This window comes from Callithrix jacchus, chromosome 6 (assembly GCF_049354715.1).
Source record: "Callithrix jacchus isolate 240 chromosome 6, calJac240_pri, whole genome shotgun sequence".
NCBI classification, from domain to species: domain Eukaryota; kingdom Metazoa; phylum Chordata; class Mammalia; order Primates; family Cebidae; genus Callithrix; species Callithrix jacchus.
In genome coordinates this window covers 77,472,499-77,500,207 of record NC_133507.1, presented here as the reverse complement: position 1 = coordinate 77,500,207, position 27,709 = coordinate 77,472,499, and the positions used below count along the sequence as shown (strand labels likewise).

The window sequence follows — 27,709 nt, the reverse complement described above, 5'->3', positions numbered from 1 at the left end:
TGAACCACCGCACCTGGCTCGTGTTTTAATAAATATATATAATTTGCTATGTATTTAACAGAAAGGTGTTTTTCCCTGTAGTGATAAACTTACCTAGGTTGCTTGGTGAATGTTTGTGACCATTAAAAACTGAGTAAGCTGCCGGTTGCGGGTAACAATGAAACAATTCTGTAACACCAGGAATGAATAGACACAGTGGTTCTCAAAGGGTTATAAGGCAAACAGGCAAGAAGTTGCAATTATTGGCATTTGGACTCTGTGGTTCCTATTATAAGAAGCACCTGGGAGATTGTAAAAAAATGCAGATTCCTCCTTAGGGTAATTGCAATGCAGGTTGACCCCACTGTAAAAAAAAAAACAAAAAACACTTGAAGTTATAGTGCAGCATGTGTGCTGGGTTAATCTTAACAACAAAGGGGAAGTTAGAGCCCTCAGTTTCTAGTGTGAACTGGCAGGGTCATCGGTATAATTGGGTAAGCAAACTAGGGGTGCAGGGGTTCCACTTAGAAAAGTAGAATTCAAATATAGAAACAGGATTTAATTTCCATTAATATGGACGCTACAGTGAGTCCAAGTAGAAATGGGAAATAGATACACAGGTGGCAGGTTGATATTAGAGTTCAAACCAACATAAAGGGTGCTGTGTTGCATTTAAGAAGGGAAACGTGCATTTATTCTTTGAGTATTTTTGAGCTTTGCCAGACAGCCCCTGTTCCACATAGGCACTGAGGATACAGCATTGAATAAATTTGTAGCCCAGGGAACTTACTTTCCAGGGAAACAGCTGACAAATAAATAAATTGGTAAAATGTATATGTTCCAGATAATAATGATGAAATGAAAGCTAATGCTTACATGGTGCACTTTACCGGTCTAGTGCTTTTAAACCTCTTAAGTCATGTAAATAGTCCTGTGAGATCAGTAATATTACTCTCCTTATTTTACTGATAGGGAAGCTGGGACACAGAGAAATTTGGTAATATGCCTGAAAGCACATAATTTGTAAGTAGTGGAGTCAAGATTTGGACCCAGGAAGGCTTTGAACCCAGAGAATCATTACTAAGTACTGTACAAAAAATAGGAAATAGGAACTGCTGAAAATGTGGGTGAATTTTAAATAGGCCAGCGAAGGAAGGGTCATTGAGAGGGTAACATCTAGTAGCAACTTGAATGAGGGAACAAAGGCAGGGATATTAGGGGAAGAAGATTCTAGACAGAGAGAAGGGCAAGTGCAGAGACCCTGAGACAAGAATGTTTGGTTTGCCCAAGGCACAGAAAGTAGGCTTGCCTATATCAGAATGAGTAAGAGGGAGAAGAGTAGCAGATGAAGTCAGATGTCACAGGGAGTTTGATTATGTAGAGCTTTATAGGCTGGTGAGAGGACACCGACTTCGCTTGATGAGGGGAAAGCTGTTGAATGGTTTAAGGACATAATCTGACACTTGCATTTAACATGACCATTCTGGCTTCTGTGTTTAGGTTTGACCTTGGCCAGGCAAAGGCAAGACAGGGTAGACCGTTTAGGAGGCTGTAGGCGGTAATTTAGGTGAGCTTTGATGGTCATATGGACCAGGATCATAGGAGTGGGGATGATGAGAGGTTGTCAGATTGTGGTTTTATTTTGATGCTAATGGCAACAGCATTGGGTATGAGGGAGAAGGTGAGGAGTAGAGGGTGGCATCAGGGCTTTTGTCTTGGGCACTTGTAAAGTGGAGTTGCTGTCTACAAAGATGGGAAGACTGCAGGAAAGTCAGATTTGAGGGAGATCATTGGGAATTCTGTTTTGGGGATTTTAACTTTGAGATGCCCCCTAGATATTCAAATAGTGATCTTAGAAGGGTGGTTGGATATGCCAGACTGGATTTCAATGTAGTGGTCTGGGCTAGAGATAGACATTTGAGAGTAATTAGCATATAAATGGTATAGGAAGCAGGAGAGTGAATGAGTTCAGTAGTAGTAGACCGAGAAGTAAAGAAGTCCAAAATATGAACCCTAGCGCTCTCTGTTTAAATGTCAGAGAGATGAAGAAAAGTTGACTGGAGAGCCTGAAAAGTAGCCAAGGCGGAAGGAGCCAAGTGGAGGACGTGTTTCAAGGAGAGGGGAGAGGGGAGTATTCAGGTCTGTTACTTGTTGCTGATAAGTAAGATGTGGAGCGAGGATTGGCCATTGGTTTCAGCAAAGTGCAGGTCATTGGTGATCTTGGCAGGAACAGTTCATTGGGGTAGTGGGGGTGAAATGCTTGATTGGAGTAGTTTTAAGAGTGAACAGGAAGTGAGGATATACACCGGGTGACTGGAGGAGTTTTGCTATAAAGGATAGCAGAGAAATGAGAGGCAGTAGCTGAACACAGGTTGGGGTATCGAGAGATTTTTATTGTTACTTAAGAGAATTTGCATCATGTTTTTATGCTACTGGCAATGCTTCCATAGAGAGGGAAAAATAATGGGGGATGGAGGAATTTCTGGAGCATATGATGTTCTTGAGCAGATGAGAGGGAATGGGATGGAAGGAAGGACTCATGGGAGGGGTTGGCCTTAGTTTGGAGCACACAAGAGTTCCTCTTTAATAGGAGATGAGGAGGTAAGCCACAGATCTGTGTGGGTAGATTGATGTGGTATGGGAGCTTCTGGAAGTTTTTTCTGATCGCTTGTATTTTCTTAGTATAAAAGGAAATAAGATCATGAGCTGAGAGTGAGTTTTGAGGAAAAAGAATGTAGTTGGCCCTTGAACTTTGTGGGTTATGAGGGGCACTGACCTCTGCTGTAGTCAAAAATCTGTGTGTAACTGGAGGCCTCACCAATAGCATAAGTAGTCTATTAACATATTTTGTACGTTGCATCTGTCGTATACTGTGGAGTCACCCTGGAAGCATAAAAAAACTTAAGTGCAAGGTCGTTGTAATTGAGATTTGGAGTAAATGTTTTATTTAGTCTTTCAGGTGAGTTTAGGGAACAGCCAAGGTTGAGAATCACTGAGCTAGAGCCTTTTTATCATTTTAATAAAGAGAAACATGTAGTTCATTCCTAAAGAGTGGGAAGATGATCTTTTGGTAATAGCATCATTGCTGATTTTTTTTTTTTTTTGAGAGATAGGGGTCTGGTTGCCCTGGGCTCAAGCTATACCCCTGCCTCAGCCTCCTGAGTGGGTGGGGCTGGAGGTGCAAAGCACTGCATGGGGCATTCTTGAAATTTTTAATAGAGAAATATGCTCTGACAGTGATGAAGTGGAGACATAAGTGCATTTATGATGGTAGAAATTTCATTAAGTAGGTACTTCGGGTTTTTGGTTTTAAATCAATACTGACAGCTCCCTAACTTGTCTCCCAACGCTTTGTGTTTCTTTTTTTCCCCTGTTAATTTTAGTATGGTTTCAACATGGTCATGTCTCATCCACATGCTGTCAATGAAATTGCACTAAGCTTGAACAACAAGAATCCCAGGTAAGCTTCTTTTGTAGTATGCAACTAAATGTATCCAGGGAAATGGAGAGCTAGTCAACTAACCAAGTTTGTCTTTGGAAACTTTCAAGTGTGACTCTGAAATAAGATTGGCTAGAAACTCTTTGACTGTGTAGAATTTTTCCTTTGAGCCAAGTTACATTCTAACATGGGGCAGAGTTGAGCAACTGGCGACAATTCTAGCCCTTTACTCTCTTCAAGCTTTTGTTCTTGCTGCTAACTTTGGAGAGGATCAAGTTGCCAGGACTCAGGGGCCAGGAGAGTCTTGATAAAAGGTTTACCTCTGTCAGTTATTGCTGAAAGCTAACTAAAACCACCATCCTTCATCTACACTTTGCTTGGTAACTTTACATATGTAGCTTTAATTACTGAACAAAAATAGAAAAATAATTGTAGTGGCCAGCATTGGTGGCTCACACCTATAATCCCAGCACTTTGGGAGCCCAAAGCGGGTGGATCACCTGAGGTCAGGAGTTTGAGACCAGCCTGGCCAACATGGTGGAATCTCGGCTCCACTAAAAATAGAATTAGCCAGGTGTGGTGGCACATGCCTGAAATCCCAGCCACTCGGGAGGCTGCGGCGGGAAAATGGCTTGAATCCAGGAAGTGGAGGTTGCAGTGAGCCGAGATTGCACCATTGCACTCCAGTCTGGGTGACAGAGCAAGACTCTGTCTCAAAAAAAGAAAAATAATTGCATATGCAGATTTCCTTTCACAGTCACCTTCTGTAAAGGCTAGTGACAGATGTAATTCACATCACAGATTAGTGCTAAAAGCCAGTCTTCATCAATTTTAGTTATTTTAATGTGCTTTCTATTCCGGTGAAGTATTCTGCACTTCAAATGTGCAGCTCCCTTTCATCCAATACCTCTCTGTAGGCAGAATATCTGAAAACTGTGAACCCAAATATCTGATTATAAATTAGCCCTTTCTGATTTGGAAAATGCAATGAAAACTGTAAAGGCATCTTTAATTACTGAATATTTTTCTTTCAAACTTCCCCTGATTAAGCCTTTTGCAGCTCTGTGATTTTTTTCTTAGTTTACTAGAATCCTAAGTAGTCATGCTGCTGTGTCTCTGCCTTCTACTACAGGGAAGTCACTATGCATTTTTTCAAAGACAATTGACATTGTGGAGTATCAGAACAGTCTTTGTTTAGAGGTTGGTGATCGTTGTTATTCTAGAAAAAAATGAAATACTTAAGTGGTCTTATGATTGAAGAAACAATGCTGTTTCTTTCTTGACATTGTATTTGAAAACTTAGGGTGGGTCTCTGTTCTCTTTCCAAAAATATTTCAGATGGAGTTTTATTTTCTTGAGTCAGAGAAAATATTCTTGTGTTAGTAAAGCTGTAATCCAGCTCCTTCCAGATCTCCTGTATAGGAAGAAAGGACAGAAACTTGTATTTTCTCGGGAGATTTGTTGATCCACCCCTAAATGAGCAGATTTAAAACGTAGAACATGAATTTCAGTTGATTTGAAACTTTTTTTTTTTTGCAAATGTTCTACCACTATCTCTAAAACCAGAGAATACACTTAACCAGTAGTTTGTTTTTCAGCATATTCTCATTCCCTCTGTTTTTTTGTACCAGTAAACATTTTTTCACCTATATGTATGTACTTAGTCACTTGATGATGGGTCTAAGAGATTATCCTTCTCAGAACTAGTTTTCATTAGTGAGTAATTTGTAGTTTTGGGAAATGTGCCTTCCAAATTTGATATCTGAGACAAATCATATTTAGAAGTCAGTAAATGTTTGAAAATGTACTAGATTAAACTGTACCTTAGTAACAGTTTTTAAAAATGTAAGGGCAGATGTTTTATTCTCATGTAACTTGGAAAGAAGGAATAGCTGACTCATGCCGTTTTCACTGATTTGTGTTTTTCTTCTTCTTGTTTTGACAGAACAAAAGCCCTTGTCTTAGAACTGTTGGCTGCTGTTTGTCTTGTCAGAGGCGGACATGAAATCATTTTATCAGCATTTGATAACTTTAAAGAGGTAGGCTGTACCACAGTTTTCATAAGACTACTCAAGTGTCTTCCATTTGGACAACTTTGAACAGAATGATTTACCTTTTCATTTATTCTAGGGCCTAAGGAATGTAAGAGTTAATTTCTAAGATGTCACTGAGAGGAACGTAATGAACTTAGTCTAAATTTGGTAAATCATTTCCAGGATAAGTTAAAAATAATTGGAGTACTCATTTTTTTTTAATTTTAATTTTTTAGAGAACATGGAATAATCCAGTTTGAAAACCAGTTTTGTTACATGTATGTGGTTTTCATTAGGGTTGACATTGACACTCAATCATCTACCATGCAAATTTTATGAACTCTTTCATCATAGTTACTTTCCTCAAGTCTTTTTTTTTTTTTTTGAGTTGAAGTCTCACTCTGTCTCCCAGGCTGGAGTACAGTGGCACAATCTCAGCTCACTGCAATCTCTGCCTCTCAGGTTCAAGCAGTTCTCCTGCTCAGCCTCCCAATTGGCTGGGATTACAGGCATATGCCACCACGCCTGGCTAACTTTTTGTATTTTTAGTAGAGACAGGGTTTCGCCATGTTGACCAGGCTGGTCTTGAACTCCTGACCTTGTGATATGCCCACCTTGGCCTTCTAAAGTGTTGGGATTATGATGTTAGCCACGGTGCCCAGCCTCAAGTCATATTTTTGCTGGATGCCATGAAAAACCTGGCAAATACAGGCACTGGTTTTGGGAGTGTGTAAACTTAAGTGGTCCTATCACAGACAGGCAATAATGCAACAGACGAGCATGGTTGAAAATGGAGACTGTCTGACTACAAAAGAAGGAGGGATTACACATAGATAACATGACACCAAGGATCCTGCCCTGAAGTATCAAAACATCATCACCCAGATAGTAGCTGGTTTCCCATAGGGCTAGTGGGCAGTATTGTAGGGCCAAAAAGAGTGCCTATTTGTTCCCCTGATATATGTCTGACATCAGAGGCTACTTTGAGGTGAGAAAATACAAAACAGTCCTTGGAGAACACTTGGAACCCTAGGTTACAATAGGACCCTTAGCCAAGTCGTGTGGTATTCCAGCAGTCTCATTTAATTCCAAATGTTTTGGATTGAAACCCAAGCTGGTTTAAAATTCAGGTCACAGAGGGACTGTTTGCTCTCATCTTTCCTGAATAGCTCTGTTCTAGAAACCGTGATATTATTTATTGAGAACCTACTGTACATCAGGGCTGTATCAGCTACATGCTTGGCATCATTTAGTTCTATAAGAACATCTTTGAGACAAGTATTAACATCTTGATTTTAGAGAAATTGAAATGCATGGTTTACCTGTGGTCACAGAGCTAGATAAGTGGCAGAGCCAGGATCAGGACTTGATGCTCCTGATCCTGAACTTCCTTGAAATATGATGAAGTTGTGGCCTTGTTGTGTGTGACTTGAAGGAAATAAGGGAAATACTGAATGACACAGGACTTCAGAACCATTTCCCCTGCTTCCTACCTCCTTAATTGGACTTACTACCCAGCTGCCAAATGTTCTAGACACCGGCCCTGTGACCCTCTACATAGGCTGGGAAGCTTCAAAGATGTGAACAGGGCAGACACTCCTCTTGCTCCTTTATTTGCATTGCCTCCCTACCTCTAGTCCACTCTGTAAGAGTTTCATATTATCCATTTTGTAAATGCCAGCTGTGCAGAGAACCAAATATTATCTTTTCTTTTCCCCTTTCTGTTTAGCCCCAGAGATAGTGAAAAAATATCCAGGTTCTAAGAGAATGATGAAGAATAATAGTGATCTTTAAATTCATATTCTGGCTTCCAAGACAAATAGGCTTTAGAGACAAGAATGTGTGAATGCTTGTCTGTGAATGTTTTTATATAGCATGTATAAATATATAAATTTTACATTTATAAATAAGTATGTTTGGGTGGATGGATTTAATATGAAAGAGAAACAGTATGTACTGCTAATATAACTCCCAAACCTTTATGGTTAGGTCATATTTGAAAATATTGCATGCTGAGTCCTTTTCACACTAGAAACATTTACTATATAGTTATCAGTGGCCCTTGTTACAATGACTCATAACAAAAATCTGATTATACTGCAGGTCAAATTATGTCCTAAAAATACATTTGTATAGAACAAATGTAAAAGCCAGGAATTCATGAGATGAATGATCATTTTTTTCTGTTAGATAAGATATAGTACCTTTCTTATGCATAGTAAGTCCACAGATACTTGCAGAATTGAGTTTTATCTTTTTGGTGCCAGACTTATATATGGTTTAGCTATTTAAAGTGTAGTATGTGCTTAATTGAATAGAAAAGTAATGCTAAATCTAATAGCTGGATAGTAGTAATGAGATCTAAATTACTTTTGACATTGAATTTTTAGAGCTTTAACTAAAACTGGCCTCATTTCTGTAGTTAATTAGGATTGATGGTAGGTCTTCGGGTTCTGTTTCTCCTTGGCATGAGCATTTGCATCTGAGACAAGGGAATAGCAGTAGTCTAGGGAAGGTCCTCAAATGCCAGTGGGACCTAAACGCCAGCTGGTGTCTAGATGCTTAACATCCTCATAAGAATGAATTCAAGGATGAGTTAGAAAATAGTGAAAGTACGCAGATGTATTTGCAAAGCAAAAAGTACACACTCAAGTCAGGGGAATGTGGGCAGATCTGAGCAAGTCACACAGTATGTTTTGGTGCTGCTGCCTTTATGGATTTCTTTAACCAAGGGATGGAATATTTGTGGAGGTTCCTAGAAGAAGGTGGAGATTTCTCAGAACTATGGTGCTACCCATTTTTACCCCAAATAAGGGTGTTCCTTGAACTGTCATAGCACAGGTTGGGTGTGTGATTTAGCATAGAATGAGGTCCTAGGAGAAACCTAGATCAAATCCAGTGCCATGTTGAACCCAGTTGGTCTTAGCCGGCTTGGTCTACACCCTATTTTTCAGGGTCTTATCAGCCCCTAGCTTCTGCAGCTGTTTCAGCAGTCTCCTTTTGCTTAGTCATTTAAAACTGCTGCCTGGAAATTTTTATTCTGCTGCAACCATCCTGCATTATTCTTGTCTCGAAACCATATAGACACACCAAGCAAAGGGATTATTATCCTAAGAGTCATGGAAATGAAGACAAGGTGACAACATGTTCCCAAGAAACTTAGTTTTTATGGATAGGTCAGAAGAGCCTCAACCTATTTATCCAATCTTGAGGTGCAAAAGGTGTTATTATGTGTTGATCTTGTTTTCTGCAACATACGATGCCACTTACAGCTCAGAGTCTCTTAAATTTCTGCGTCTTTTTCTCCCAACTTTGTGTGAGTGAAGTTGTTGCTTTTTTTTTTTTATACACATCATAGTAAAGTGAATTTTTTAACCTTTTTAGCCAAAATGTCATTGGAATCTTCTGGTTTTATAATAATATTCATTATTATATTCTGGCATGGCTGTGCAGATAGGGTTTTGTTCAATGAATAATTCCTTTTGAGCCACCCATTGGCAGAGAGAGTACCATACCAGGTACCAGGATACTAGGAAGGAGAACCAAAGAAGAGTCTTTGCCTTCAACAAGATTGTTTTTAAAGCTTTTTATCCTTTTTAGTAAGTTGGGATTCCATTCATCTCCCTAAGAAGGATGAAAGGATTATCTTTGTTTTTATTGGCAGGAATGAAGGGTGGAGTAGGGGAGTTCAACATCTATTTTTTTTTTTTGTAAATGAAGTAGTATGCTTTAGAGTAGCCAGACCCTTTGGGCTTTGATCACTGTTAGAGCATAGCCAAGCGTACTAATACAATATGGTACCAGATGCTAGAAAGAAATTTAAAAGACATCTTAAGTAGTTTACTCAACAGGATTCTTTTCCCCTCCCCCTCTTGAGCCAACAAATCGATTCTGTCTAATTTGACCACCACTAATTAATTAATTCAGATATAAATTAAAAGAAGTTATTTGGCTGTTGCAAGATTTTTATATATGATTACATCATTTTCTCATGTTTCAATTAATATTTAGAATCCCAAGTTTGGTCTTGTATTTTTTCCCTAAAGAATCTTGCTACAAATCTTGTAATGTTTGAAGTGTATGCTTTATGAAGACAGGGCGCACCTTTAGTTCAATGGTATATGTTGGTGGCAAGAATATTAACCCAAAGCTTTGTTTATGATGGGGTGGGATTGGGGTCTAAGCCTGGTGTCACTGAGCAAACACATACATTGCTTCAGTGTTTATGATGATAAGTGAGTCTTAATTACATGAATTCAGATTATACCGCACATGGTTGTGACATGCCTGAAAACATGAGTGTATTGAGTAGATGAAGACTAAATCATTCACACTCAACCATTGTGCTCCTTGAATTCTTTTTTTCTTTAAAGAACAATTGTGTAAGGGGATTAACACATCTGGTTTTGTGTTGAAACATCTCTTAATGAAAATTTATGATCTTGAACTAAGGACCAGGGTGAGAACAAGGAGTCATCTTTTTTTTTCTTATTGGCTAATTTAATAACGGCCACATGGAAGGACATATGACCATCTTCACTAAATTAATTTTTTCTTAGTTGTGTGGCAATGTATATTTTTGAGCCCTGAGACTACCAGACAGAAAAAAATACATTTGGAAGTAAAGGCCACCCTTTGGATATTTATATTAGTTCCGGGTCTTCTTTGCAAGAAGCAGAAACTGACTCTAACACATAGAGGAAAGAGTTGATCGAAAAGATGCTGGGAAAAGCACAGACTTGACAAGGAGCCCAGAGAACCAGGCTTGGAAAATGGGCAGGCATTCCTAAAATGTGGCTACACTCTGGCTCTGCCTTTGAAGCTGAGCCACCAGAAATACCATTTGGGGTTCTGGCCTTGCTTTTTCTTCTCTTCCAAATGACACGGACCATAGCTAGCAATCTGCTGGCTCGTAAAACTATGCCTACTGGTTAAGGACCTCAACCAGTGCCCACTTCAGATTTCTGAACACTACACTGAATCTCATTTCCCCGGGGAACCTTGAAGTCTTCAACCTAGATCTTGTTCTCAACTTTTTCTTAGTCTTTCTACTTTCTCCATTATATTCTTTGATATATTTGAGAAATTGGTTTACTTTTTAAAAGTATCTCCAAAGGTTTGGCAAAAATTCTTCCTTTTGAAGTCAAAAAGGAAAAGCACTGAAGCCCTGTAGACTCTGCAGTGGAGCAGCCACTATGACACGAGCAATAACATCCTCTCAGGGCTTTCAGCCACCAGCTTTCCCAGGCTGCTGGGAGGTGCACCTGGAATTCATCTGGATTTCATATCAATTATAACTGTGTTCTCCTCTGCTTCCATAATGACAGCATCTGGCTTTAGCCAAAAAGCCTGAATTTGGTTATTAAAGGTTCAACTCCTTCCCACTTTTGACCTTCCAGTACAGAAAGATGGAGCCTTGTGAGTGAGTCACTCAGGCCACCAGCACTCTGTACACAGCACTCTTGGCAGTGGTTGTTCTTTTTTCCGCCTGTTGCTAGAAGGCTTCCTAAGAAAGCTGATGTGTGGTTTAGCTACTGGGCATCTGAAAGCTCGTGCTACACATTATTTAGTTGATTTAAGAAAGCCTGTCAAGTTTTATTTATAGTGTACCAAACTAGACAGGAAGGAGAGCAAAGATTTTGGTGTGCTTCCAGCATCCCTCTGAGTTTAATCCCATCTAATCTAACCTCTCAAGCATTTGAGGGGATAGGATTATAAATCTAGCATGAGACCATCCAGATAACTTCCTAAGTGGTAAAGTAAGGGTACTTTTTTCAGTCTCTCATGGAACTATGAGCAATGTATTCTCTCAAATCTCAAACTCTGGGAGCCACAGTCCTAAAGCATCTATGTATTTTGCAGTATGAGGCCAGAATTAGATTGATGTAATTCACTAAGACTTTTCTTGGCTTGTCCTCCTCCTTAGCATTAGGGAGCAAAGGCCTAGTCTTATGTGGTATTAATACTACAGAGTAACTTTTTTTTGTCTGTTTATCAACTGTTGTAATTATTTTCCGTGGATACGGAAGTACTCCACACTTAATTAGGCTCCTAGCTTCTATGGGTCAGGAAGTCAGGCTGGCATGGCAGGGATTATCTCTTTGTTGTGTCTGGGGCCTCATCAGGGAAGATCTGATTGATCAGTGATGGCAGCCCATCTGGAGGCTTCTTTACTCACGTATCTAGTTTTTGAGCTATGATACCTCTCAAGGGCTGGGCCCAGCTGGGACCATCAACCAGAGGGCCTCCATGTAGAACTCCACGTGGCTTGGGCTTCTCACAGCGCATCATCTGGCTTCTGAGAGAAAGTGCTGAAGGAAGGAGCATCAGAAGAGCCACCATTCCAAAGGGCAGAGGCTGCTGTGTGTCTTCTGAGCTGGTATTAGAAGCCGTATGGTGTCACTTCTGCCATATTATCTGGGTGATTAGTGAGGCCCTGAACCCAATGGATGCAAGGGGAAGGAAATGGCTTATCTTCCTGATGATTGGAGTGTTGGGTCACTGTGCAGAACATGTGGGGTGGGAGGGATGACTGTGGCCTCATACCGTCACAGTCTGTATATCTCAGTAAGTCTCATACCTTAGTAACTCTATGAGATTTTTCAAAATGTTTATTGTTATTCCTCTTTCATTTCCCCCCTCATGTTTACTCAGTCCAATACTTGGTTTTTCCTTTTGACTGAAAACTTTATAAACTTTTTGATTGGAGATAAAAAGGATAGTTAGTAATTTTTTCACATGAATCTATTATGGGCAAATGATATTGTGAGAGCCTTCCCTAGAGAAAGGAGCCATTTTCATAGGATGTCCAAGCTTATTTTCTGGTAATGAACTAGTTATTTCTTTACCATCAGTGTCTTTAACGTCTGGTTAAGGGAGTGAAGGCTGGCATCTTCATGATCGTTAAGGGGTGAGTTATTCTAACTTACTGGAAAAAATGTGACTGTGTGTCAGAAACATTGATAAATAGATAAGAAAATGAATCAGACAGATGCCCTACCTTTAAAAGGGAGCTTCCCAGGCTAGTTGAGGAAGCAGATAAGTACTTGGACAGTTGTAATACTAGTCTTTATTAAGGTAATTGCAGGAAGCTCTACAAAGAGGAGGAACAGCTGACCAAGACAAAGTAGGGGGAGGAGGCAGATAGGGAAAGAGCTCTCAGGGAGGCTCCCTGTAGGAGACAGTGCCTGAGCAGAGTTTAGGGTGTGCAAGCTTAACCAGGAGTATTCCTTTCCCATTGCTGCTGTAACAAATGACTACAAACTTTGTGGCTTAAAAGAATACCAGTTTATTATTCTACAGCTCTGTAGATCAGAAGAATAAAATGAGCCTATAGGGCGGTGACCTCTGAAGGCTCCAGTAGAGAATTTATTTCCTTGGCCTTATTAGCTTCTAGAGACCACTTAGATTCTTTGGCTTCTGGCCCTTCCTCCAGCTTTAAAGCCAACCACATAACATCTTGTCTTTGTCTTTCTGCTTCTGTTGCCACATTACCTTTTCTCTCTGACTTCTCCGGCCTTTATCCTTTAAGGACCCTTTTGATGACATTGGACCCATCCATAATAATCCAAGACAATCTCCCCACCTGAATTTTCTTAATTTGATCATACCTTTGCAGATACCATCATATGTTCAAATTAAGGAACTTCAGATGGGGAGATTATCTTTTTACTGTGTAAGGTAACATAGTCAAGGGTATCAGGAATTAGCATGTGGACATCCTGGCGATTAGGAGGAACACATCATTCAGCCTGTCACACCAGATAAAAAAAGTGAGGATGTCATTTTTTACCAAGAAGGTAGTATAAAGAAAAATTGGTAGAAGAGAAAAATTGGGATAGGAAATTAAAGGCAGATCAGAAAAGGCCCCCTTGCTTATCCCACACTCTTCATTTATAGTGCCACATGGCCTAAAAGGAGCAAGTATGCTCCCCAAGCGACTGTTTAGATTTTAACTCTGGTAAAAAAGAATTTGCTTGTATGTTTTGCTCTGAAAGTCAATTAACAGTGGGCTCAGCATGCAGTTGCTTTGGTAGAGCAGGGTGTGTTTGGGGTCCGAGATTTGTTTCAGAAATCTTACCATTCATATTTCTCATTCCTTGGGCCCCTTTTTCCACTGAGAGTCATCTGCTTCATCAGCTGCTGTATTCATTCACTTATCACGTCTTCAGGACTGCCCTTTTCTGGTGGTCCTGCGGGGGGGAAGCTTTAAAAAAAAAAGGAAGTACAGGAGGATAATGGTGCTCAGAGCCAGGCCAGATTGTCACATTATCTATTGTATAAATGTAGAGATGCCTTACTTCACAACCTGACTTTAATTAGACCCCTTCTGCACCACACAAGCCGAGTACAATTTTATACAAATAGGGAGCCTCATCCTCTATTTTAAATATAGTAGCCACTGCAAAAAACAAAAAATGAAAAAGGTGTTAGAGTGTTGCTGTCATGTTATTTTTATTCATATAAAAATGCTGCTTCTATAATGCATGTCCTTGCCAACTGTAAAAGTCAGCATATGTGCCCTTATTTCATATTCTTGGAAGATATCAAGGAGGAACCCCAAGAGAAAGCAGTGAGAGCTGGGTATTATTTTAAGACCCTGCAGAACCTGAGACAGAGACTGGCACTGTTCCCTAAACATGAGCTTTCACTTGGGAAGTATTTCTTTGACATTTCGATATTGTCTGGTTTAAGGTACAGAAGGACAGTATGAAGCAACTCTGCTGTGAGCTGATCAGAAAACCGGAGTCAAAACTATTAAGCTTTGGCAATACCATCACCAACTCTTAAAAAGCATTCGAATGGAAGTTTTCAGTATCTGGGCAGGATTTGGTCGCCATTCTGGCATTTATTTCGTGAAAGGCCTATTTTAGGATCCTGTTGGTTTGCTCTTCCTGTGTGAAGAGCTGCTTCCCTGCTCTTTTACTCCCCTCACTCCACCCTAACTTTTGCATACTCAGGATACTTAAAAAAAGAAAAAGTACTCCATATGTCTTCTAGCTGCGGTTTTTTTTTTTGGAGACAGGGTCTTGCTCTTTCATCCAGGCTGAAGTTCAGTGGTGCTATCACAGTTTCCTGCAGCCTGGTCCTCCTGGGCTCAGGTGATCCTCCCACCTCAGCCTCCTGGTAGCTGGGACTACAGATGTGCACTCCCACACCTGGGTTTTGTTTTTTTTTTTTTTAATTTCTTGTGGAGACAAGATCTTGCCGAGTTGCCCAGGCTCATTTCAAACTCCTGGACTTAAGCAGTCCTCCTACCTTGACCTCTGAAAGTGCTAGGATTACAGGTGTGAGCCACACTGTGTCTGGCCTGCTAGCTGCTTTTTAAATTAGTTTTATATTAAGTAAAAATAAAAATTGCTACTTTTATATGTCAAGGAATTTTGGATTATAGCTTATTTTAGCAGTCATTAGTCCAGGGCTAAGCCCTAGACACAGGGTTATCGTAACCATCTTATTAAATAAGCCTGTAGGTTCAACTACAGCTATTCAAAGTTAGGAAGTGCTAGATATGTTAACTAGGAAGAAGGATAAGATAAATCATATATAAATAATACATATGTGTATCTGTGTGCATGCATGGCTGTACATTTGTGTATGTGTATTAAATATATGTGTGTATATAATAGCAGTAACTCTGTAAAGATCTATGTATGCATAGTGATAAGCCCTAAAAGGAAGCATATGAAAGGATTTGGAATGGCACTGGGACAACTCTGTGTGTGTGTTTATTTCTGTTGCTTGGACCATTGGGGAAGTAATAATCCTCACATGGCTAGACTGTCCCTTGTGTGCAGAGTTAGATCTTCCCTCTGGTAACATTTTATATGGCTGGTTTTGTCTTTTCTAAAGGTGCTCAGTTGTCTTTTGTGTAACATCTCTGCAAACTACCATCTTTTCTTCAAAACTATGAAACAGGATCAGAACTCTTTGGAATTTCCAGGAGACTGTTGAACAAAGACACTTGTACAATGACCTCATTTCAGGGTAAGGGGAGTTTGTTAGAAAATAAAAGGCATCAGGCCAGGCGTGATGGTTCATGCCAGTAATCCCAGCACTCTGGGACACCAAGGTAGAAGGATTGCTATAACCTGGGAGTTCAAGACTAGCATGAGCAACGTGGTAAGACCCTGTCTCTACAGAAAAATACAAAAATTAGCCAGGGAAGGTGGTGCACGCTTGTGGTCCCAGGTACTCAAGAGGCTGAAGTCGGAGGATTGCTTGGGTCCAGGGGGTCAAGACTGCAGTGAGCTGTGATCACACCGCTGCACTCCAGCCTGGGTGACAGAGCGAGAACGTCTCTAAAGGAAAGATAAGGCATGGTTTCTGTGCCACAGAAGATTTTATTGCCTTGAGAAAGGCAGAACTAACTTTAGTAGGTATTTGGTTGAGGACCAAATGTATACTAAGGTCAACACTAAGAGGACAGTAATTTTAAACTTTAAGAAAATTATGCATATATTTATATTTGTATGCCTAATTATAGTTTAAACCGAAATGTTAGGTGTTATTGACAATGAATGTGCTTATTGAGCTTGACTCCCTATGTGAGTCAAGTTCAAATTTCGTTTGAAATGTAAACTCTTGTAAAACATAAGCACATATTTAATTTATGTGGGGTCTCTCATCAATAAGGGTTTTGTTTGTTGGTTTCTTTCACACTAGCAATTCTCTTCAAAAGAAAACATGAACAGAGTTCATGAATGAATTCCATTTTCCCCTTTATTGTAAACATTAGTATTTTTATGTCATGTACATAAAAAGGCATATAAATATGTAGAAATAGTAAGGCTACTGTTAATTTTTTATTTAATAAAAATTTATGGTTTGTTTGTTTATTGTTTCCTTTGTGCCAATAGGCTGGTATCTGTTATTTTGTTAATTCGCAGATACGCTGTCTGAGGTAGGGACACAGAGGGAGAGCTCAGATAAAATGGCTACTGATGTCTCTAGGAAATGATAACTGTGGGATTTTTGCACAGATCCATTTAACTCAGAGTTTATATACAGCCTTACATTCCAGGCACTTTCTATACAGGTTCCTATATTGTCCTCAATTTTCCACCAAAAAGCAAACCTAATGGGAATGGTTGGAGATTGGCTAGATTATTGGAGTGTTTAAAATTGCTGGTAAAATTCAGAACAGACCATGCTGTTTGAACAGGGCCCAGTGGAGAAAGGGGTAGGTCCTGAGCAGGGTGATGAGGAAGGGAAGAGACCCGATTTGATGGAGAGAGTTCTGGGAGCAGAGAGATTGGCATGAAATCTGTCTTAAAGGCAGCATAAGTCAGAATATATTTGTTGCTTGGCCAGGAAAAATGACCGGGGCCCATGTCACAGAACAAAACATGATGAGAGGCAGGCGTGAATGAGGTTCTGAGGAAACCGTGGTGGAGAGATTGGAAACCTGTGATCAAAAACAAAAACAAAACAACTCAACTAGAAGATAGATACAATTAGGAGGGAGAAAAGAGGGAAGAAATTCATAGTTACATAATACTTTACAGTTTAGAAAATGCTTTATGTATATTGCATTTGATTCTGTGAAAATCTGCAAAAAGCCTTTTATGCAATTTGGATAAATCTTAAGGAGCGTTGTGTAGCTCTGTATAAAATACAGTAGAGGGGAAAGTTGCTGCTGTCTGGAAGACAGGTGGTTCGGTTATCAAATGACTCAGCCCTGGACCCAGTTTGTGGCCATGGCAATGCATATGAAGCCCAAAAATGACAGAAAAGGCAACAAGAGATAGGGAGACCACTGAATATGAGAATGGACACAAGAGGAGAATAAGAATCTGTTTAAATAATACATGTGTAATGAAGAGGACAGTAGCACAACCAGAATGGACAAATACAATCTGGAGATTTCTTTTTTCAGGCAAAGAAAATAAAACTTTTTAAAATTTATTTTTTTAGTGAGAGTATAATGTCCGAGGTCAGATTCTTAGTTGTGCAGTGAAGATAATGAATGAGAGAACAAGTTTAAACAGAGGTGACTAAGGAGAGAGGGAGTGTGTGTGTATGTGTGAGAGAGATCCAATAGGGATGGTAACTAAGTAACTGAGTAGGAAAACTACGCCACAGGGACTCTAGTCTAGAAAGAGAAGAGTAAGGAGACAAGGCTAGAATGGGCTAGAAAGATGCACAGAAGCGACCAGCACAGCACAAAGGGAGATGGTCAGGACGATGAGAGGATACCTGGTAGGTCTGGTATATTGTGATGTAAGTTTTTGCTTTAGGTGAGAAGTTAGTCGAATGGTTTTTATATCCCTTCCAGTTCTACAGTTTTATGATTCTTTATAAAACTTTGTCTACACCTGCCTATGTATGTAATGTGTACTGTGTGTACATCTTCAGATGGTTCGCTCTAAGAAAGATTAAGTGCTTCTTTGACTGCAGATATGAAAACAAAGTACCTAGATAATAAAATGGTAGGTACCTTCGTTTTCAAATGAGAAGAGAAACTGATATATCTGAGGCTAGTTGGCAGGATAGCAACAATCCTCAAAGAGATCACTGTGACTGTCTGTAGACAGTATTGTGACTTTGGTCCTAAGTTCCCTTTTATGACTACCGAGAAGGTGGCTGCATCAATCCCTTGGCTCACGTTTCATTTAAAAAGTCTGCAGTGTGTCTAAGGACCTCGCTGTTTCCCTAGCCTGAGAGTGGGCTGGCTATGCTGGCCCTGCTGTTAGTACCACCTCACGAGGTACTGTTGAGGGCTCGTCTGCGGAAGAAGATTCGCTGGCTTGTGTAGCTTTTGAAAGATAGAGCTTTTGAGTCTTGATTTAAACTTTTCTTTTTCCAGCTCCCCTGTCCTACCCCAAACTGTTCTGCCCACTGTGGCTCAACAGCCATTCTTTATTCCTTTCAACACAGCGGTGTGTGTGGCTTCTGCCTAGCTCTTTAATTTTATATGTCAGTCTGCCAAGAATTTATAGTCAGACTCGGTTTTCATTCACAATTGACTGAAATACACTCACTAGAAGAAAATGGCCCCTTGGTTCCTGATTATGGTCCAACAGTCACTGTCAGTCACCTCTCATCTTGCAGTTGAGTTCTCTGACAAGATAGTCCCCCCAGCTCTGAGTCACAGGGGAGTGGAAATGGCCAGTCATGGTAACATGAGCTATAGGCTCTGTGTTGTTTTGGCAGTTGGGTTTTGGCAGTGGAAAATGTGGCCTCCTTTCCTGCCAATAAACGTACTAGCAACACATGTGATATCCCAGATTTTCTGGTTCACCACTAAAAGCAACACTGAATTTTTCATTTTCAACTATTTTCCAGGAATAGGTGTAAAACTAGTAAAGGGTGCTTTCTTTGTGGAACGTGCCGAGAATATGTTTAGCACATTGGTAAAAGATAATTTTTTGTTCCTTGTGTATTTGTTCATGATTGATTGATTGTTGTTTTTTTTTTTTTTTTGAGACAGTCTTGCTCTGTCACCCAGGCTGGAGTGCAGTGGCACAATCTCAGCTCACTGCAACTTCCACCTCCTGAGTTCAGGCAATTCTCCTGCCTCAGCCTCCTCAGTAGTTGGGACTACAGGTGTGCGCCACTACACCCAGCTGATTTTTGTATATTTAGTAGAGATGGGGTTTTGCCATGTTGTCCAGGCTGGTCTCGAACTCCTGACCTCAAATGATCTGCGCCCCCCCCCCCCGCCCTCAGCCTCTCAAAGTGCTGAGATTATAGGAATGAGCCACCATGGTTGGCCCATGATTATTTGATATTATGTTGTCAGGCATCCCAGACAAATTTGTTTAGTTGGGTGGATTCATTCAGTATAAATTTCTGAACTTTGAGGAATGTGTGTTTTATATATATTTTTTCCCATGCAGAGGAGATCTGTTTCTGTCCCTTTTTCATATTCTTGCTTCAAGTCTAACATTCACTTGGCTTTGGGGAAAGAATATCTTCTAGCCTTGTAATGAGTCTACATGTGACAGGGTGGGCAATTCCCAGAAGTAACCAGGGAACAGTTAGGGGCTGCTTTCGTCCAACCTGGTAAGTACCTGAGATTGTACCTGGCCTTGTCTAAGAATTGCAAGAAAGTCTTCTCTTTTTCTTTTCTTTTCTTTTCTTTTGAAACAAAATCTCGCTCTGTTGCCCAGTCTGGAGTGCAGTCGCTTAATCTCGCCTCGCTGCAACCTCTGCCTCCCAGGTTTAAGAGATTTTCCTGTCTCTGCTTCCAGAGTGGCTGGGATTACAAGTGTGCTCCACCATGCCCAGCTAATTTTTGTATTTTTAGCGGAAACAGAGTTTTGCCATATTGGCCAAGCTGGTCTTGAACTCCTGACCGCCAGTGATCCACCTGTCTTGGCCTCCCAAAGTGCTGGAATTACAGGCATGAGCCACCATAACCAAAAGCTGGTTATCTTTTTTTCCTACTTTGTAAAATGGTAGAGGGTTCCATTCTATATGAAGACACTCTGCTGGTCTCTGGATGATGTGGCTTCATCTTTATTGAGGGATGGCACATTTAGTAGCTCTTTATATGGTATGATTGATTCCAAACAATCTTGCAAGAAATTTTACTATTATCTATTTATTTGCTTCTTCAGGTTTTAGGTTTAAGAATTCATCATCTATGTAGAAATAGAGGCTCTTCTGTAATCCAGTAGTGTCCAAGCTTTTGGCCCCTGTACCCCTTTTTATACTCCTAAAAATTACTGAGGTCTCCGAAGAGTGTTTGTTTATGCAGGTTATATGCTGATATTTTCCATATTTCAACATTACAACAAAATTTTAGTCCAGGCATGGTGGCTCATGTTTGTAATCTCAGGACTTTGGGAGGCTGATTCATAGCAGACAGCCGTATTCTTATATCTGCTTTTGGGTTTAGTCACTTGTGGTGGTGTTTTTGTTGAAGTTGATAAAGAACACTTAGCCTCACACAGATATGTCGATGAAAAAGAATGATTTCAACAGCATTTTCAGGTAATGGTGGCCATTCTTCTTTGATACTATACAAACACCGGACAAGTAGTAATTTCTTAAAGTTTAGTTAAAAAGTAGAATCCGAACTCATATCAATGAACTTTTTCTATACTTTTGCATTAAAATCTATTTGCCTAAATTGCACCTGGAATGAATTTACAAGTTTGCAACAACACTCAGTGGTGTTTGAAGAAAAGTAGTACACTGAGTTCTCTAGATCTTCCAATAATTGGCAGATTTCATAATGCAATATTTTAACAAATCACATGCATTGTTTGTACCTCCGATCTCATTAGAAAAGTCTTTAAATCTTGGGAAGCAGTCATACTCCCAGTGGTGCATCTGAGTTTTCATGTGTTCGAAAGCTTTAATTTTATCATTAACAACAAATACTGTCAGCTGTTATCTTTAAAAGGTGTACTTTGTTCATTTTCAAGAAAATATCTGCCAAGTGTATAAGTCTGAATAACTATGTTGTGTCAGTCATGCTTTCAGGTAAGAACAAAAGAGTGGCTAGTTCATCTCTCAACTGAAATAATCGCAGAAATGCTTTTTCTCAAGACAATCAATCATACTTTAGTATGCAGCAGAAATGCTTTATGCAGACTCCCCATGCCATCATCTAGAGTATTATAACGATATGTATCTAGGGGTCGAGATGTAATAAAATTAATACCTTTTATGCTTCATTAATGATATTTTTAAGTGAAACTGGCTTTTTTAAAAAAAAACTGAGAATGCATGGCTGTGGTGAATACATTGATTGCTAGTATAATTTGATGCATTGCCTTGACGCATGCTAAGGTACCGGCAACATTCACTCATCATTTCTTTTGCGCCACCAGTGCAACTGCTAACTCTGTGAAAGTGTTAAGTAACATCTTAGTATTATTGTACAAATAATGCTATCCTCACAAACCTCATAAAAAGGCCTCAGGGATGCTTGGTGTTCAAGGACCGCACTTTAAGAACTGGCACCCAAATACATTGTCTGCTGTCATCTTGGGCTTGGTGGAAGTGGTTCCAATTGGCTTGGAATAAGTGGAAAGTCCTTTGGTTGAGACCCAGAGGTGATCATGAGTGTTCGGGTGAGCTTGCGGAAAAGCACAGATGAAAGTAGAAGGGTTGAGAAATGAGAGAAGTGATCTGTAGACAAACTGCAGGCATTTGCCTGTTGTTGGCCTGAGATCTTTGATCTATCAAAGAGTCCTTGTCTTCAAGGGCTCTGCATTCATGGCACACCATGCAGTGATTAGATATTTAGTGATTCAGGTGTGAGGAGAGCATGGGCTGACAGCTGCCTCCTCAGCAGGTCCTGAGATCTGAAATGGCTGTAGGCTTTAAACAGCTCCAGCCACGTGCTGTTGCTGTGGTTTGGAGAACATGGGATGACCCCTAGAGATATCATTGTGTCCCTTCACTTGCTCAGCTTGACCTAATTGGATATGCTCAAAGGATGAAGCTGTGAAGATAAATGATTGAAAACAAAGAACAGTGTTAGGCTCCTTCTACTTTGTGGGGTCCGACTGATAAGTCATCCCAGAGAGGACTCAAGGTCTTTGTCATGTAATCCTCAGGTAGCTATTTAAATACCATTCTCAGGCTGAGTACGGTGACTCAAGCCTGTGATCCCAGCACTTTGGGAGGCCGAGGTGGGCAGATCACTTGAGGTCAGGAGTTCAAGACTAGCCTGGCCAACATGGCAAAACCCTGTTTCTACTAAAAACACAAAAATTTGCCGGGCATTGTGGCATGTGCCTTTAATCTCAACTACTCGGGAGGCTGAGGCAGGAGAATTGCTTGAACCCGAGAGGTAGAGGTTGCAGTGAACCAAGATAATGCCACTACACTTCAGCCTGGGCAACAGAGTGAGACTCTTGTCTCAATTATCAATCAATCAGTCAATCATTATCATTCTCTGTTGAAGAAATAGAAGGTATTTTGGCTTTCTAGTAGAAATGGAAGTGTATTAGGGCTCTCCAGAGAAACAGATCCCTCAATAGGACATCTGTAGATATATCTGTAGATGTGAGAGGAAACATTATGGGAATTTGCTCATGTGGTTATGGAGGTAGAGAAGTTCATGCTATGCATCTGCAAGCTGGAAACCCAGGAAAGCTAGGGTGTCATTCAGTTAGAGTCTGAAGGCCTGAGAAGTAAGAGCCAGTGGTGTAGGTTAAGGAGTCTGAAGACCTGAGAATCAGGTGCTCCAATGTCCAAGGGCAGGGGAAGAAGATGGATGTCACAGCTCAAGTTGAGAGAGAATTCACCCTTCCTCCAAATTCTCTCTTTTTTTTTTCCTGTTTGGGCCCTCAGTGGATTAGAGATGCCCAACCACATTGGAGAGGGATCTTCTTTCCTAATTCTCACAGACACACCGAGAAATATTTCACCAGTTCTCTGGGTATCACTTCACTGCCTGAAGTTGACACATGAAGTTAACCTTTACTAGTAGCTTTGAAAGACTCTATGTGTCCTTCCTAATGACCAGGAGGTATAAGTCTTGCATTGAAGCTAGAGGGGTTCACGTTGGACTTAAAGCATATTTTGGAAAGTGATCATTTATGACCTATTTTATGGGGGAGCTTTACTCTCTAGAATTTATTGAAATTCATCTTTTTTTAGAGGAGCAGTAAAAAGACATTTCTTGTTTAAGGGGTGATGCATCAGTGAGTCGTCCTTCTGGGATTTTAGTATCTTTTTGCTTCTATGTCTGGATTCTTTATTCAGTACAGCAAAATATGGGTGTGGAAAGTGAGACAGTCATCTGGGCTGGTCATTGTGCCTCCTGCCAAACATCTGGATATTTGGAAACATCTGGAAAAGTTACTGAAGTCTTCACGAGGGTGTTCAGCCTTATTACGCGGATGAAACCTCAGGCTCCTAGTTGTATCCTTGTCCAGGATTGATATAAATGTTGTATTTATGAAGGAGGAGGGTTGACTAGGTTATAGAATCCATTTAGTTGCTTAGCTTTCATTAGTTTTTGTTTTATCAGAGTGAGATAAGGTTGTTAGTTCCAGAGCATCTCTGCTGGATGAACATACCCACAGTTAAATCCCAAGGAGGACTTGAGAGCCAGCAATAGGTCAGAGTGATCTGCTTCTGTCACAGCTGCTGCTTGGTGTATGTGTATGAAATGTCCCCTCACTTCAAGTGACAACAACATAATATCCCAGAAAAGTAGTTTTGTCAGGCCACTATGGCGTCAGTAACCCTCAGAATGCTGGTGCACTCAGTAGATGGTACAAGATGGTTTTCACCTAGGACTAACTATGAAATAACTGTTTACTTCACGAGGCCCTGAAAAGAAAATGGAACTTTTGTTCTGAGGCAGGCCCTGAGAATGATGGTCCAATCAGTCATAATAGAGTGTGCCTCTAAAACGGTGCCTCCTGCAGGGAGCCTCGCAGATTACAGGGGCCTATTGTCAGAGGAGAAAAAGAAAGTATTGAGGCAGGCGCCAGGCAACAGGGCAAGAAGGAAACACTTAAGCAAAGGGCCTTTAATTTTTATATAACTAACCCAGAAGCATATTTTATAGCCATCTCATAAGAGTCAGGCCTCAATCTGGCTGCAGACCTTGTGTGGTGCCCTGGGAGCGGTTGCTGGGGAAAGCCAGAGATTGTCACTGACCTTGAAGAGGGACACAGAGTTGGCTGAAGGCCGGGTGTGTGTACTTCAACGTCTGACTGGCAAGAAAATACCCAAGGTTTTTGTAAAACCATCTCCTCTCCACTATTAGCTTTTAGGGAAATCATCCCCTAACTCTACCCACTCTTTGAGATACTTTAAACTACGGCCACCTTTGTATCCAGGGCCCCAGATTTCTCCAAATGGTTTGGGACACTGTTCACAAATGTCTTTCACAGATGTTGGAGAATATAGTTGAGTTGTTTGTTTGGCAGAAGTTGTGCTTTTGCTTCAAATCTACTTTAAATGAAAATGAATCTTGCTTGTCCTGGGAGCGGCCCATGTTATCTGTGCAGGGTGTGGGATTTCTCAGCTTCGCAATCAGGAGTGAACCAGATGGGGTGAGAGTGGTTTGACCTTTATGTTTGGTACTCAGGCCTGGCACAGCCAAGTGCATTCCTCTGAATTAGTTTCTGTGGAGCTCCCATGCCAGTCAGCTGGGCAATATCATGTTCTACTGCCATGCTAGATGAGAAATTTAGACCTTCAAGAATACTGAGGGAGAGACTTTTTTTTCATATCTTTTTTTACTAGTAATGAAACATTTCATTTTCCCTCAGAAGCAATCTTATCAGACAACTAAGTAAGGATAAGAAGATCTGGATAGTGAGGGTGGAATTCTCAAGAACCTTACTTAGGCCTTCTCTTTTCCTGCCAAGCCCCTGACCTGGAATTCCCCCGTACCCCCAAAGCTCTATAACCTGTATAGCTTCTTCTCCTTTAATTCCTCTGTAACCCTGATTGTTTTCTTAAAGTATGGTTTGCAAACCAGCAGTATCATCTAAGGCTCTCAGTTTTAGGTTTTTTTTTTTGAGATGGGGTCTCACTGTCACCCAGGCTGGAGTGCAATGATGTGACCTTGGCTCATTGGAACCTTTGCCTCCTGGGTCCAAGTGGTTCTCCTGCCTCAGCCTCCTGAATAGCTGGGATTACAGGCACCTGCCACCGTGCCCGACTAATTTTTGTATTTCTAGTAGAGACAGGGTTTCTCCACATTAGCCAGGCTGGTCTTGAACTGCTGACCTCAGGTGATTCACCTGCCTCAGCCTTCCTAGGTGCTGGGATTACAGGTGTGAGCCATCGCACCTGGCCTAAGGCTCTCAATTTGATGGATGTGAAAACTGAAGTCCAGAGATGTTCACTCAGTGGTCCAAGCTAACAACAAACTAACACAGTGGCTGCACTGTGACTTATAACCCAGGTTTTACAGTCTTGCCTAATATGCCACATAGTTGCATTTCTACCCTTACAGCCTTTTGCCCCCATCAGTGATAGAACTTGAAGGTGCAAGGAGAGGCAGTTTTATTAGGCAGGACCCCACAGGGATGGGCAGATAGCTGGCTGTGTTAGCAGACTGAATTCTGTGGTCCAGGATTGAGCCTGATCGTTTTCACTTTACACATTGTTAATTGGGTTGTGAATTTATTCACATGCAGCTGATTTCTAGATGATCTGTAATGAAGATACCTCTTGGTTTTCAGTAGAGGGAAGGCTTTTCCAGGGCATATACTTCTATTTGTCTGCCGAGTACTTAATTTCTGGTAGCCCCAGCAACTAGCAGTAGAAGACTGACCCTGACAGGTCAGTCCAGTGCACAAAAGGACTCCTTCCCACTCTGCTTGGCTCAGTCCTTTTGTAGCTCTTCAAGTTTTTCCCCATCCCACTTACTAGAGTGCATAATGTTGATATGGGAAATGGATATCAGAGCTGGTGGGAGAAAGAGATATACCAGTGAATATAAAAGTCAAGAATGACACATTTCAACTGCAAGAATATAGCTTTTTTATTAAAAAGTGTTTGTACCATGTATGATCTGGCCTTTGTGGGCAGATGGAAGTGATATGCAGCAATATATAATGCATAATGATATACATGTGCAAATGTTCTCCTGGCTCTTAAAAGCATTTTGATGAAGTGCTTGAGTTCATTCCCATTTAGGTCAATGCTTGGTTTCTGAAAATAACTGAAAATTGGTGTCTCATTCCTTTCATCCTTACCGATTTTCTAGAGGCCACTGCACAGGAGAGAGCATGTGATGGTCCTGTTTTACCCAGTGTTTGGGGGTGCTCCAGATGTGAGCAGTATGAATGAAGACAGCTTTCCTTTGATGTGGGACACAACTTTTACTAACCTTCCCCAAACAAATCTTCCCGTTTCCTGTGGGATTGTAGTGTACACTTGTTTAATAATTGCTAAAGTAATGGAGAAACAAATGTGAGTCTGGCCTGCGTGCTTCCTTTCCTTCATCAGAAGCGAAGGGGGCCCTGGAACCCATGCTGTGCCTGTGGAACATGTCAGGAAACAGCACCCTGTGTTCATTAGTTGAGACTGGCAGCAAACCAGGCTTGGGCTTCGTGGACTGTGGTAGTAGGGGTCCTTCTAGTCCTTACCGTGGAGAGTGGTCACTGTTGCTTTCAAGGTTTTCCAAAGCTGGCATTGGTATTGTAATGTCATCTTGTGCATTTGGATTATTTTCAACAAGTTCATAGCAGCTATAAATAGGGAGACATTTAGGTCTGTTATTTTTTAAGATTAAAGGTATTTATCTGTTTTGTAATGCACATGTTCTCAGCAGGGATTTGTCTGTTGACAGAATGAGGGATCTCTAAAGAAACGCATATATTCAAGGCTCCTCTTAACATCTACTTCAGGTCTGTCTGCCAGGCTAGTGCTATGTTTTTTGGGATCTTTATCCACCATGAAATCTAGTGTTGCTTGCTCTATATTTGATATCATATTTTTAAAGTAACAGGCTATATGAGTAGTTTGTTTCTGTCCACATGTGTTTTATCAGCCATTTAAAACCTATTTTTTTCTAAGACCCTACGTGTACCCCCTGTGTACCCCCTGGTTATTCGTGGGTTACCTTATTCATTGTACTTATGCAGGGGCAGTGGACCAATTCCTGTGGCATTCCTGTGATACCCAGTTACAGTAACAGTGTTTGGGTTGCTCTGTTAGAATTTGAATGAGCTGGAGATTTAATGATCTAGTTAATCAGTTTGTAATCGGTAGTCAGAAAGGCTGAGGGTTCAGTCAGCTAGTCTGATATTATATGAGCCATTGGTTCCCAGATGTTGGTCCAACATCATGAGTATTCACAGATTTCTAGGCCCATCTGGCGAGATTCTCACAGAGTATGTCTCAGTACAGACTCTAGGAATCTATAATTTTTAGCGGTTCCATGGAAGATTCTGGTGCAGGGATGTCAAAGTATGCATGATATAATTATGTCTTTTAGTGATAACATTTTTTATCTGTGTGTGTCTCAGATAATGCTGGAATGCCTTAACTACCTCCTTTAATGGAATATGTTAATATGGGCATTCTAGGCTATATGGGAGAAGGAACTTTAGGCTGGCCATTGGGGACCTGGTTCTAGCCTTGGTTCAGCTACTCTCTGGACCTTTCATCAGATTAGAGAGGTTTAATCTGTGTGTAGGTCTAATTCATTAATTGAGAGCATCAGATTATCCAAGGTATTTTTCAGCTTTCTAACATTCTTTGATTTGAAGAGCTTTGCCTCCCTGGGAATTGTTTTGCTTATCACTGTTCGTGAACAGCTAGCTGTTGCCTCATTTAGGTTAGCATGTACTTAGCCCCTCAACCAAACATTAGTCATGAT

The 27,709-nt window shown here is 40.7% G+C and overlaps 1 protein-coding gene across 15 annotated transcripts in view; it reads left to right on the top strand.

Annotated features, from left to right (window-relative positions):
- Positions 1–27,709, top strand: part of FMNL2 (formin like 2) — a 323,982-nt gene that overhangs the window by 251,609 nt on the left and 44,664 nt on the right. For all 15 annotated transcript variants that reach the window (XR_013518929.1, XR_013518927.1, XR_013518926.1 and 12 more), the window contains 2 exons: positions 3,363–3,439; positions 5,364–5,457. Coding sequence is in view for 11 of the 15 variants with exons in the window: in XM_035304895.3 (XP_035160786.1) it covers positions 3,363–3,439; positions 5,364–5,457 (171 nt within the window). In the remaining 4 variants the exon portion in view is untranslated. The remainder of the gene's footprint in view (positions 1–3,362; positions 3,440–5,363; positions 5,458–27,709) is intronic.